Source organism: Pezoporus wallicus, unplaced genomic scaffold (genome assembly GCF_028554395.1).
Source record: "Pezoporus wallicus isolate ANWC-B61680 ecotype Strahan unplaced genomic scaffold, APGP_CSIRO_Pwel_v1 contig_8542, whole genome shotgun sequence".
Classification (NCBI taxonomy): domain Eukaryota; kingdom Metazoa; phylum Chordata; class Aves; order Psittaciformes; family Psittacidae; genus Pezoporus; species Pezoporus wallicus.
In genome coordinates this window covers 572,036-585,838 of record NW_026640148.1, presented here as the reverse complement: position 1 = coordinate 585,838, position 13,803 = coordinate 572,036, and the positions used below count along the sequence as shown (strand labels likewise).

Sequence of the window (13,803 nt, the reverse complement as noted above, 5' to 3'; positions counted from 1 at the left end):
GCTGCACACTAAGCTCAGGTGTGAGATGAATGATCCAGATGGACTTCAAAACCCACAGGGGCTTCAGCAGCGCACTTCCAAATGCACTTGAGAAATAAACTAGTGTACTATACCTGACACAGGGAAACAGCACTGAGGACTGAGCTCCTCTTTGTGCAACAGGCCAGGAACCATCTCTACGTACTAGAAATCTGGGGCAGATCAGACTACTGAACTGCCTTGTTCCTGGAGTAGCAATTCTGCTGGTCAGTTATGATACATTTAGCCACATATATCCAAATGTCTTCTGCAGAGAGATTACAGTTTGCCACATCAATACAGAATCTAGGGAACTAATACAATTCCCACTCTTGTATGCCTTCCAATCTAAAACATGAAGTACTTTGCAAGATCCATTTAACTATCTCCAGCACCATCACAGGGTCCTGTTGCTGTTTCACAGATAGGGAAGAAGAGCACAGAAAGGTGAAGCAGGACAATTCTGCTTGAGTAAGGAACAGAACACAAAGTCTGAGGCAAATGCCTTGGCCTTACATACAAAACAACTCTCTCTTCTCTAGTACAGTATCCCCTTTTGCCCTGTGCTATGTTGGCTTTTGTGCTTACTTTACCTTGGGGAATATCATCAAGACCATGTGCTGCTGCTACAACAAATCTGAGAAGTGCATGGCAGAAAATCAAATAATAAAACATTCATTCAACACAAGCCTTTGTGATAACAAGTGTCAAAATGATTCTGTCAACTTGGGCAGCAGCTACTGCGCAATGAATATGTGTATGCTTAAATCAATCAACACCGAGGTAGTAGATGTTAGAAAACACTAGTAAGAACAGTCACATATTTACAGGTCACCCTTGCAGATCCCAAATACTTTCATCAAATGTTACATGAATTGAATACATAGAGGTCATTTCTTCCAGAGAGGAGCACACAGGAAGCAGCTTAACAGAGAACAAGACAAATATTGTTTCCACAGCACATCAACCCAAAAGCATTCTGAAGTTCTGGATAGACTTTACAGAGGCCTCTTAATGAATCCATAACATGCCACTATGGTAAGGGTGCAAAGGCATTGGGCTTTTCAGGTCAGCAATGGGACACAGCAGATCCTTTTGTGAATGAAAATAAATGAAGGCAGAGCATAGTTATTTAAAGTGGTACCTGATCAGGTTTGCCTGACACTGCTACTGTCACTACAAGTCTCACAGGAGCTTTGCTCATGTATCTCAGAACTGTCACTTTCCACCTTATTTTGGAGATGTCACAAATGCCCCAGAGCATCCCTTCAAGCACTGACTAACAACTGACTTGGAAGGAAGCTGAATGAATCTCCACCATTACTTTCTGCAGTGTTCTCTGCTTCTGGGTTGCCCAGGGAAGCTGTGAATGCTCCATCCGTGGTGGTGTTCAAGGCCAGGTTGGACAGAGCCTTGGGTGCCATGGTTTAGTGTGAGGTGTCCCTGCCCATAGCAGGGGGGTTGGAACTGGATGATCTTAAGGTCCTTTCCAACCCTAACTATTCTATGATTCTTTCCCATCTCCACTCCAACCTACCCAATTACTGATCCTGGCTGAGCCCTGGATTGCTGAGGAGGTCACATCACAAGCTCACAGCATTTCTGAAATGACCAAACCCATTCCAAATTAAATGGTCATTAATGCCCTGAGATAAGTGCCAGTATTCTCTGCTGAGGGGGCTGGAGCAATTTCCACTCAATGCCACTCAGGTTTTTCTTGAGCATTGTCCTATTCATTTAGAGAAGTGGCACAAATTCCTTTTAACAGGGCACAAAAGGAATCAAAAAAGAGATGGTTACTAAGAACACTTTGGTTTAAAACCCATGTTGGACACATCATGAAACAAGATTTCAGGGGAACTGGCTTCCAGAAGTGAGAATGTAGGTGTGAAAGGAGAAGGTGGTAGCGTTGCAGCAGCTTACATGCAGCTATAAACTCAGATGCATCTTCCTGAGGCAGCACATGCTGGTGGTCCTCCGAGACCACTGAAAGAGGCTTTTTCTGGGATCATGATGGAAAACTTGGCAGAAAAGGAATTTTTAGGAGACTAGAATGGAAGCAAAAGACATCTGGGTGAGTGGTGTGAAAACGTCACAACAGAACATAATGTATCACTAAGTTAAGGTATATATCCCTTGTAGATTATCCCTTCTCTTTCACCTCTGACAGGGTCACACATCTCCATTCCATCCAGATAAGGTACAGTTAAGACAGAAGGTGTCATGCATTGGGGAACAAGTCCTGTAGAAATGCAAGGAGATAACTTCCTCATGTCTCTATTTCAGTCTTCTTTTACTCCAGCACTTACTAAATCCCTTACTCCTGCTGAGATCCAGAATACTTCTGCAGCTAAAATCTTTCTGAGATCCTAGATTCCCCCCTGGAGCCTTCTCTTCTCCAGGCTGAACAAGCCCATCTCTCTCAACCTGTCTTCATGAGAGAGATCCTATGCTCATCATCTTCAGTACACCAACCTTCAACATAACATCAGGAACTCAAACCAACCCCACCTTTTTAAGATCTGTTAATCTACTGTAAGTGCATCTATAGGCATCAACACAGAACTTTCTTACCTACTTGTCCATCTGGCTTTCTGATCTAAAACAACTATGCTATATACTTAAGGAGCCTAAAATGAGCCTTCAGATCAGCGAATGCAAATCAAGCCTCTGGCCCAAACAAAAGGAGAAATGACAACAACATTGCATCAGACATTAGTGTGACTTACAGCTTAAGCATCATATGGGGGAAACTGGGAGCAAAATGTTTCAACCTGCATCCTGACAGCACATGCAGGCAAGGAACTGAGAGATTAGGAGCATGTGTTTAATAAACTGGAGTATCAGGAAATGAAAACAAATGTTCTCCTCCACTGAAGAAGATGTTTGCATGGAAGGAAGACATTAGCATGCAAAGTAGGGTAGCACACTGACCTGCTTATAACCACCAGACCCAAGAGGAGACCCTTTCCCTACTGGGTCTGGCTACTGGAAGGGAGTTTTGAATCAAAGGCTGGTTCATTTATGTGAGTGTCTGCGTGACAGATGACACCATTGAAGTGTGATATAATAAACCCATTACTGGAATTCACTGGGGGCTGGAAGAATTGTGTATGCCTGAATTAAGGAACTGGTTTCTATGGTAACATGTTAAGTGTGCCTTGCACAGAAGACCTGCTCATCCTCCGTTTTGTATCCTGTGGTGACCTCTTTAGGGACAGAAGTCCCCAGCAGTGCCTTTTGTCAGAGATGAGTGGACTCGCTTTGTAGCTAAAAGACTTTTAATCACTCTTTGAAATACTCTCTGTGAATGCCAGATCAAGAAGTGTTGTGATGGGATGGATGCACTTCTGTCTGCTTCAGGAGCCACCAAGTTGCTCAGACAGAAGCCACAGTCAACCTTATGGAAGGCTTCTTCCTCTGCACTGGCCCTGAAGACCTCTGCTGCCTTTCTCTGTCTACAAGGACTCCTTGAGCAAGTTCTGGCAGCGAGGGGCCACTGCACACAGACACCAAACCAGGCCAGGGCCAGGGCTCTGTGGAGTGTATGTGATCCTGTTCCAAGGACCTACATTTTTTGCTCTTTTCTCAGGCTCCTCTTTTCCTGTATCCATGCCAAACCTTCTGATAAACAAAGGAGGATCCCCCGCACACACACACACATACCTCATTAAGTGGCAACATCAATAATTCAAGAGGTCACCATTAGGCTTCAGTGGCTTCTTCAAGGTCTGATCTCATACGGCAATGGGGTCACTGAAAAGGAACATGCTCAGCACATCACAAGGGTGAATTCCTAGTAGCTAAAATGCAAGGGCAGGGTCTTGCACTGCAGTGATTTGTCCAACAGTCATCAGGACTGGCTTCTCTAAGTTGTATGATACTCGGGTTATTCCGAGTGCCAGACGGGAGGGATTCCAGGAGGGATTAGTCACTAGTGAAGGTAAGTGCCCGAATGTTATGACTAGGGCCGTCTGTTCAGCGTTTGCTCTAACTTGAACTGTAGAGGAGACAGAATGCAGAGGCAAGTTGAGAGGAAGCAGTTAACACCAGCAGTGTAAACAAGCAGACAGCACTGCCAGGCCCTGCTTCCCTGGAGGAAGAATTAAGAGGCTCAAGGATTTGTCTCTGAAGGGAATGTGAACTGACACTAGTGCAGCATTCCCATCCCTGGCAAAAGAACTTCAAGGGGGCACCAAGTGTCCTACTTTGACCTGGTTTGTGATGGGCCGTTTCAGAGCCATTTGGATTTTGAGCATTGCTTCTGTATTTCCTGAACATAAAAGGCAGCAGATATCAAGTGTTTCTTCTCACCCTGTTATATCAAACCTCAGTGGAGCTGCAGCCATTACTTATTCAAAGTCCCAGCTGTGAAAAAGTTCTTGTCTAAAATGCCATAAATCTTAGAGATTCATTGCTGTAATTGTCAAACTCCGGGCAAAAGAATACAGAACTGTTTGCTCCACACTTGTCCACACATCACTGTCATGGTGAGCCTATACACATAGTGAAGTCTGCTCATGTGTGAGATTTCAGACAAGACCTAGAGAGACAAGTGGCTCCACTTACAAGAAACGGATGGTTTCCCATGAGAACACAGCTTGGCTGACATTGGTTGACACTGACAGTGATGGGTTGTTTTACCTTTCCCTGACAATTCAGCAGATGGAGTGAAATGAGTCTCCTCGTGCTCAGTCCAGCTCCCAGCCGGGCTGTCTGCATCACAGAACTCCTCGTGCCACCCTTTGCCATTACAGAGCAAGTATAATTCCTCATAGTGACAAAGGACACTGCACTTTGTGAGTGGGAGCTATGTAGAATGAAAGGAATTTTGTCCATTCTCTATACACAGACTACAAGCTGAAGGGTTTTGTACCCAATAGTCAGTACTCCAATTACACTCCCTGACTTGATAGAAGATACTGCTTCTCCATGCAACCTTGCCTTTTTACATAGATCTAGACATTTACATCTATGGATAGGCTGAACCTAGAGAATACACTTTGAGGAAGAGAAAAAGACTGCATGGCTCTTCAGATTTGTCTGCCTGTCTTTCCCCATCATCATATCGGTAGCAATGCCTAAATACTAATATTAATGCCACACGGACTGGATTACTGGAATAACCTCAAAGCAAATGCAAATTGAAGGGATATTGACCCTCTCTGTTTTGGGAAAAAGAATGAATTCAAGATGCCACTGTCTTGGTAGTAGCTGAGTCTACCCAGGTCAATTTAAATAATCAAATGCACAAATATTTCATTAAGAAGCGATCATACTCTATACTGGGTTCTAAGTTTTATTCTCTGGGAGGACAGAAAAGCAGAGGATCCTGACTAAAAACCACTATTCCATGAGCCATCAGAATGGGCCTTCTAATAGCTAAGGGAATAGTTAGACTTTCTTTGTGCTCCAACAGTATTTCCAAACAGGAAGAAGACTACTTAGTGAAGACTACTGTACCACAAGATAGAAGAATTAGTTTTAGCCAAGGGGCTCCATCAAATAAACCAGAGGATATTTGCCACTGGGCAGGAAAAAAATCTGAGACAATTGTTGACTATTCTTTGAAGAACAAAATCAACTCACATGAAAATCTCTTAATGAAGCGGATTTAGGGCTGATGAGAGTTTTTATTGCAGCTTCCTTCTGTTGGGCCTAGAATAAGCACACAGACATTTCTGACCTCGTTAACCTGATTGTGTGCAACACGATCAGCATAGCTTAAGGATGGTTTGTAATATCAAATGCTTGTTCTGCACAGGATCTTCTTTTGTAGTAGGCCATACATTGGCACTGCCCGCCAGTTATGACTCAGATTCTTTGACCTTAGGCTATGAGCTTGCAAGGGGGAACCTTTGCTGTGTCCACATCTTTTCTGACTCATACTGGCTGGAAGATCAGGTTAAGAAAACAGAATTATCTGCATCAGGAACGGTGAAGCAAAGCAGATGGCAAGAAACCAAAAGTCTGAGACCTTGTCTCCGGAATGAAGATGCTCTCTTGATTGGCGATAAAACATCACCCCATGTGAAGCTGTGCCAAGTTGTGTACAGCAAAACCAGGCCTCTAACACTGGCAACCTTTTCAGCTCTGCACGCTGGCAGCGTTCTCCAGACTTCCTTGCTCTCAGAAAGGTCAGGAGAGGACAGGGCAGTGCCCATCTTTTTGAGGCGAGCTGATTGACTTTGAGAATGACAAATATGCGCTTGATAGCAGATATGCAGATAAGCGTGAATGTCCTACTCAGCGTTTAGCTCCGGTGGCAGCTCCTGATTATAAGGGGAACTCAGGATCTAGGGTGTATTTCCACAAAGGGGTGAGACTATAGAGGTGCTGAACACTTTCCACTTCCACCCAATTCAAGTGAAGCAGAAAGGTTTCTAAGGTGTCCTTTAGAAGACCTGGTCAGCATCATTTCTCTGCTCTGTGCACGTGCTACTTGTATGAAAGCTGCACTCTGATGTTTAGAGAAAGGACTGGGACATTCAGAGCAGTCTGTTACAGAAAAGAAAGAACAGAGCTTGACAGCAGATGGAGATTTCATCAGATGAGAAATAGCTTTACAGTCAACATCATGGGAAGCTCTTTTGAGAGCTTGTACCTTCATTGAGAAAGCACTTTTTTATTCATTGCAGTCTCTTCATGTCTTTTACATGAATATAATGGAAAACTGTACATTTGGATGGTTATGTCTGGGAAATGAAAAATGAATCCTATTTCTGCCTTTCTGCAAAAGTCAAACATCAGTCTGTACAGAAGGAATCTGCTCCATAGGCTTCAGAAACATAAACAACAAGGAACAATTTGGATTTGACCACATAGTTGCATTCCCAACTCAGTGTTTTGCTCCCAGTGACATCTCTTCCTCTTTTACAGAAATGAAATTCTCCCCTGTACCATACAAAATCATCAACCCATCCATACAACCACCACCAATCTGTCTCCTAATTTAGGATTCACATATTCTTAGGGAACCATAACCCCAAATACATTCATTTAAAATAGAATCATGGCTTTTTAGTACAGAAATGAAGTTTCATGGTTTGGTTTGGGTTGGTTTTTTAGGTAAATTATGCATTTATGGAAAAATAATTCAAGGCATGTAAGATGAGATATCAGGTTTGGTTTAAACATTCCTCCCACTCTACAATTACTTGGATCAGTTCACACAGTAGACTAATAAATACAACTTATGGATTGTGACATATTGTTCCTGCCAGTAGGGAACACATATATTAAGGAAGATCTGATGGTTGGCACTTTAATGTGAGAAGAAACCAGTATTAAAACTGAGCGAAGAGATGGTGATTACATTATACTCTTCCTTGTGCTCAAGGGTTTTAACCACCAATATTTCAAGGAGAACATGTCCTCCAGAAACAAAGAGAGAGGGAAATTCCATTTCCCAGTTTTATGCCCATACGAAATAATGCTAAACTGATTTAGATAGGAAATAAAGCTGTGATACCTGTGGTCAAAATGCAGCTCACCTAAACCCACTGGTATTGGCACAACATACCTGCTTTGTCTCTGCTGATATAAAATGTCTTTGTTTAAGTAAATCCTCAATATCTTTGATCATTACAAAGTTAAGGAAGGTTAATTCCTTAGCGGCTGTTGAATCCAAGAACATAGAAACGCCACTCCCAAAAGACTCCACTGGTGTTATGTCACCCAAATCAGATCTGTAACACTTAACAAGTCTTGCCTTGGGAGAGAGAAGGACAAGCAAATCCAATCTCACCACTGAGCTTATTCCAGATGGAAATGTGTCATGAATTAATCATACAAACTCCTGTACCTCAACTGGAACAGAATACTGGTTTTATTCTTAAAAGGATGCCACATTCCCTATGGGACATCCGAGTTATTAACATCTCTACTCACAAATAACATCTGGAGCTCTAAGGGGATATAGAAAATGCCAAAGCAACTCTCCTCAAGAGATGCAAGGCCAGCAATGAAAATATTTGCAAGACAATGAACCCACAGGGAACCTGACCTTCTTCCAAGCCTTCAAGCAAAGAAACAAAACCCGATCCAGCTTCATGTAGCAAATGGCTCTCTGCTGAGAGAAGAGCACCCAACAGCTGCTCTTCTGCCTAAAGAACTTGGTGCGATATAGATGCCATTAAAGCATGGGGAGGATGGATAATTGACTGGAGATCCCAGAACATGAATCTATCTCTTTTAACTCACCATACTGTGCACTAAATAGGTTTCTTGTAGTACAATACAATACACAAGATGTCCTCCTCAGCTAACAGAGCACAATGGAAGACTATTGTAATCAAGAAGTATAATGCCAGAAAGAGTAAAAAGAAACTCTTTGGCTATTATCTAGTCCTTTCTTTCTGACAGGCCCAGCCTCTTCACCTCATTCACCCTTCCTGTCTCCTGTGAGGAGATCCATAGAGACATTAAGCCTCTTGCCCAGCCTTGTTTGAGGAGGTCACTGCAGGAGCAGTGCAGATCTTGCAGAAGCTAAGGACATATTGATTGCCTTTGGTCAGATGTCTTGTCCTGCAGCAAAGTACCTCTTGCATTTATGCTCTCGAGCCAGTGGGCTGTAGGTATCCTCCAGGGAGCTATCCTGAAAGGAGATACCATTTTTACTAAGCACATGTATTGAGAAGCCATGGACAAGAAAGCTAAGTATGACAATAAAACTTCTACAGCCCAGTGACCTAACAGACTGCTTTACCCTTGGTTTCTCTGTTTTATACTAATTTAAAACAGTTTCACAAGGATTTTTTAACCATTATAATCCCAGTAGTTAGTTTTTAATCCTGCTTTGAGATGTCTGAGCTCTGCAGAACAATTCTATCCAGTTCACTGCCTTGGTCTTTGATTAATGGACCACAATTAGGAAGATGTGTGTGTCTGTACACACCAGGTCCTCAGGACTCTGGGAAGTCCCTCCACCTCTGTGTGGTCCACAGAGGACTGGGAAGAAGGAAACAGGGTTCATAAAACTGGTTTCCACTAGAAAGATGAGACCTGGAGAACTGGGAAGGGGAGACTGGGGCTTTGTCCCGTGAATCCATCAGTAAAAGGAATGCTGGGCACCTGGGCAAAGCAGAATGGGCCATTTGCTCATGGTTCCATTGACTGGGGGAATGTAGACATTGAGGTGGAAAGGCCAGGGCTGTTTTGTCACGGCTTCATTGCTCAGGGGAATGTAGGCACCTGCATTGCACAGCCAGGGCAATCTGCCCACAGCTCTGCCAAACAGGGAAACACAGGCACCTCTGGTCTCACCAACAGGCCTGTTTGCAGCTTTGTAAGTAGCTGACAGTGTAAGAGAAGGGGGTTACAAGGAAAAAGAAGAAACCAAGCAGAAAATGCAGTGGGCAGGTGGGAAATGTACCACTGCTTTGCTGTGGTACTGCCTGGTGTACGCCTGGTATAGTTCTGAGTGAAGCCTGGCAGCTGATTCTGTTCGTTTAAGGGGGTTTATCTCCCTATGTGCCATCAACACACAACAGAACACTCTTCCAGACATGTCCCACAAGCTCTTTTCTGGCTCCTGCAAGCAAAAAGGAGCACAAGTATTTTATATGCTGCAAGAATCCTGGTCAGTTCACTAGAAAGAAAGGAAAAGGAAAACACAGGGAGAGAAAGAGGGAATCCCTATGGAAACAAAAAAGCTTTCACTCCACTTCTGGAGTCAGTCAGACAGGCACTGTCACCACTTCTAAAGCAAGGCCAAAGAACCCTGAGGCCAAGCCCCTCTGCTGTGGTGTTTAAACTCAACCAAAGGAGAAAATAGCTCTCAATTTGGAGTCAGAATGGACACGATAGGGGACATCTAATCCTGTGTATGAATGCAACCAGCTCTCTAGTCGCTGAACAGCAAGAAGTGACTGGGCTCAGTAACCCACGGAGAGATGCTTAAACTCCTTATCTCACTTAGATAAAACTCCTTAGTTATCTCACTCCTGTGAGACAGGCACTTCCTATCTCACAGGAGTGAAAGCAGGTAGACAATCACTTGCTGTGATGTTCTGGGATCAGTCACAGTCCCCAATGGCTTATGCAGAGTCTTCTAAATAGGGACTATTACTGAGCATCACCTTAGGATGTTTGCTGCGTATGCAGCGTCCTACATCTATTCTTGGATGTGTATCTTCTGTCTTCCAGGTGATCTATCGTGCCTTAAGTCCGGCTAACAAGATTGAAGACCCCTACAGTCCTGAGGCTCAAGATCTCCTGAAACTCACCAACCTCCGCCTCCTTCTGTTGAAAAGACAGGAATGTCCCTGCCACAGCTTGGGATTGGTGGAGAAACCCCAGAGATTTGCCCACTATGCTATTTATGACCTGATCATCCGGGGAAGCTGCTTCTGCAATGGGCATGCAGAGGAATGCGAGCTTGCCAACAGGACGGGGGTCATGGAGAACATGGTGAGTTCTAGACATTCACTTACTAGTGTTAGCACAAACACTGCTTGTGCTCTCTCAGCCTACATTTGTGTGTGATGCTGTCCAAGCCTTCCTAAGCCTGTCTAAATCCTCCCTGGGACACCCCCCTGGTGCCTCACCACCCTCACAGTAAAGAACTTCTTCCTTATATCCAATCTAAACTTCCCCTGTTTAAGTTTGAACCCGTTACCCCTTGTCCTATCACTACAGTCCCTAATGAAGAGTCCCTCCCCAGTATCCCTATAGCCCCCCTTCAGATCCTGGAAGGCTGCTCCGAGGTCTCCATGCAGCCTTTTCTTCCCCAGGCTGAACAGCCCCAGCTTTCTCAGCCTATCTTCATACATACATGACAGCCACTTTAAACTAGTCAATAGCTCCACTGGTTCCATAAATCTATCTGTCTCTGTGATGGGTTTTGAAAACCAAAATAACCCTTAGAACTTTAGTTGCTGGTGCACTGTGATGCAATAGACTCCAGAAATGCAACCTCAGCTGATTTCTGTATATATGGTACCCCTGACATTTTGGTTTATTCTCCTTTGGAATGTGTATTCGTTGTCTTCCTTTCAACTTTTCTAGGTTCAGAGGTAGATACTGGAAGATAATTAGGACTGTATGAGTCTCACAATGCTTGCAAGGTCATTTCTGCATCAGTTCCATCTGCGGTATAAATCTGATTCAGCTACAGCATTCTAGCACTAGATGATATGATCAGATTCAGTTAACTATACATACAAATACAGACTCATTTATTACATAACTGTGGGGAGAAAAGCTGTTTAAAGAGTTCATTCTCCCTGCTGCAAACTGTAAAATATACACATAGTGAAACCAAATAGCTGAATAACATGTTAAATGAATGCAGCTGGGAGAAGAACAAACACTGTCCCTCAGAGGAGGAAAACACAATATTGTGTATATTACTGGCATAACCATTGTAAACTATGACTGGTTTTTTCCCCCCACCAGTCACAAGGGAATAGAATCCTTCTGTGCCACAAATGACTTCATGGGGCAGAGGGTGAAATAGTTGTGATGAATTGCACTTCATGAGTGACTCATGTCCCAGGAGGCAAGAGGGTGGATGCATCACATCGTATGCAAGGCCCATCTATCAGCAAGTCTTTGCCTAAGCAGAGATTCAGTGCAGCAATGAGAAAAGTGAGAAAAGCCTTCCTGTTATGTGTTATTCTATAGTGAGTTATTTCTTTATTAAGCTCCAATGAAGTAAGAGCTCTCAGGTCTGCCATCTGCTTTGATGACACTTTTTAGGTGCATCAAGGGGTGCTTCCAGAGCAGAGGTTACAAAGCAGAAAGCACCCCATGGACACAACCCAAAATTCAGACCAAAGTCCTTGCTGTTTGCCAGACATTTCACAATCCTCTTTCTGGTCCATGAGAAGCAAGTAATGACAGAAGAAAGCAAATGTGGATTAAAATGGGTTTGTGTAAAGCATTAGGGGCTTTTTACTTGGTAGTTATTGGTACCTACCCTGCCAGGAAACTCTTACAAGTGGCCTCGGATGTTTCTTTTGCTTCTTTATCCTGTTTACAGGCACAAACTTGACTCCCTGTGGGTCTGATCCTCCCCACTGAAGCAAATGGAAAGTTTTCCACTTACTTCAAAGGGCGCAGGATCTGGCCCTAAGTCAATTCCTTGTTTGGCAAAATGGAGATTACATAAGGTAAAGCTTGGTTTTCCACAGGAGTTTTGTAGGTGACTTGGCTGTCGTATCCCTCGCAAATGTTACCTCCTCTTCAGATACCTTGTGCAGTTCTGCTGATAATCCCCAGCTCAGTTTCCACATTATCTGATCCAGGCTGTGCCAGTTTGTGTGATGTCCGGCACTCAGAGATGCAGGAGCTGCTCTCTTGCAGCTGGCAACTCAAAGAGGAGGTTTTGTTTAAGAAAGCATTACTCTGTGCGCATCAACTATGTCAGTAGTGCCATGAATGTTAAATACGTAAAGATCATGTCAGAGTAAATTCTAGAAACAGATCCCTGTGCTGATACTTCCCCCAGAATTAAAACTCAATAAGGATTTCAAGCTCTTCCTATAATGATCTGAAAACATACAAGAGGAGGCCACGAGGATGATCAGGGGACTGGAGCACCTCCTGTATGGGGAGAGGCTGAGAAAGTTGGGGCTGTTCAGCCTGGAGAAGAGAAGGCTGCATGGAGACCTCATAGCAGCCTTCCAGTATCTGAAGGGGGGCTATAAGGATGCTGAGGAGGGACCCTTCATTAGGGACTGGAGTGATAGGACAAGGGGTAATGGGTTCAAACTTAAACAGGGGAAGTTTAGATTGGATATAAGGAAGAAGTTCTTTATGTAAGGGTGGTGAGGCACTGGAATGGGTTGCCCAGGGAAGCTATGAATGCTCCATCCCTGGCAGTGTTCAAGGCCAGGTTGGACAGAGCCTTGGGTGCCATGGTTTAGTGTGAGGTGTCCCTGCCCATGGCAGGGGGGGTGGAACTTGATGATCTTAAGGTCCTTTCCAACCCTAATTGTTCTATGATTCTATAAAATGATACAAATTATGAAGCAAAAATAGTCAAGAATTATATGAACTACATGAAGACAGTGGTGTTGCTGACACTTTTTCTACCCATAGTGGATCAAAGTATGTCACAGGAATCCTTGCAGGAACATGCAGGTCAGTGAGGAAGCTTCAGATCTTTGTGTTCAGAGATGACAAAGAAGCTGATGGGGAACATCATGAAATGGCTCTCTTTAACTTTTATGGACAGTTGCAGTGAGTTCCTAGTTTCCTAGGGTGAGATGTGCTTCAGAACTGTGACTCAAAATGACAGTGAAGTCAGCTGGATTGTCCTCCCCTCCCTGCAGAATCAGCACTTTGCATTCCAGCCATTCCAGCTGGAACAGCAGGACACTTGTAAGCAGTAGTTCCTCCACCTCTGAATTGACATTCAGGTAAGGTTCAGGTAATGTTAGGTCTAAAGTGGTCCCAGGGACCATTCCAGGGTGATTTAGTAGTGCCCATCCCCTGCTTTTCCATTGCACTCCTACCCTCTTCTGAAATCCATCAGTGTGTTCGATATCTATGCAGGTTCTCCATAATCTCCACCAGGAGCCTGTGGTTTGCAGCCAGAGCATCTGGCATTCATGCCACCAACGTGATGCTTTGAGTCTCTATGGTTTAGCGCATAACCACAGTTTTGATGGTACGATCCACGTCGTGGTTCACTCAGCAGGAATTCAGCAATTATAAAGGCAACAAGTTCTCTCTACATTTTAGTATTGTTGTGGAATTGGCTTTACGACTGAAGTCCAAATCAGAAAAACATGCCTATTGAGGAGTGGTATTTAAACACATGCCTAAAAGCTTTCCTGA

The 13,803-nt window shown here is 43.8% G+C and overlaps 1 protein-coding gene across 1 annotated transcript in view; it reads left to right on the top strand.

The window, feature by feature from the left end:
- Positions 1-13,803, top strand: part of LOC130603654 (netrin-4-like) — a 43,092-nt gene that overhangs the window by 9,236 nt on the left and 20,053 nt on the right. The window contains exon 3 of the mRNA XM_057417537.1: positions 10,165-10,428. Coding sequence (XP_057273520.1) covers positions 10,165-10,428 — 264 coding nt within the window. The remainder of the gene's footprint in view (positions 1-10,164; positions 10,429-13,803) is intronic.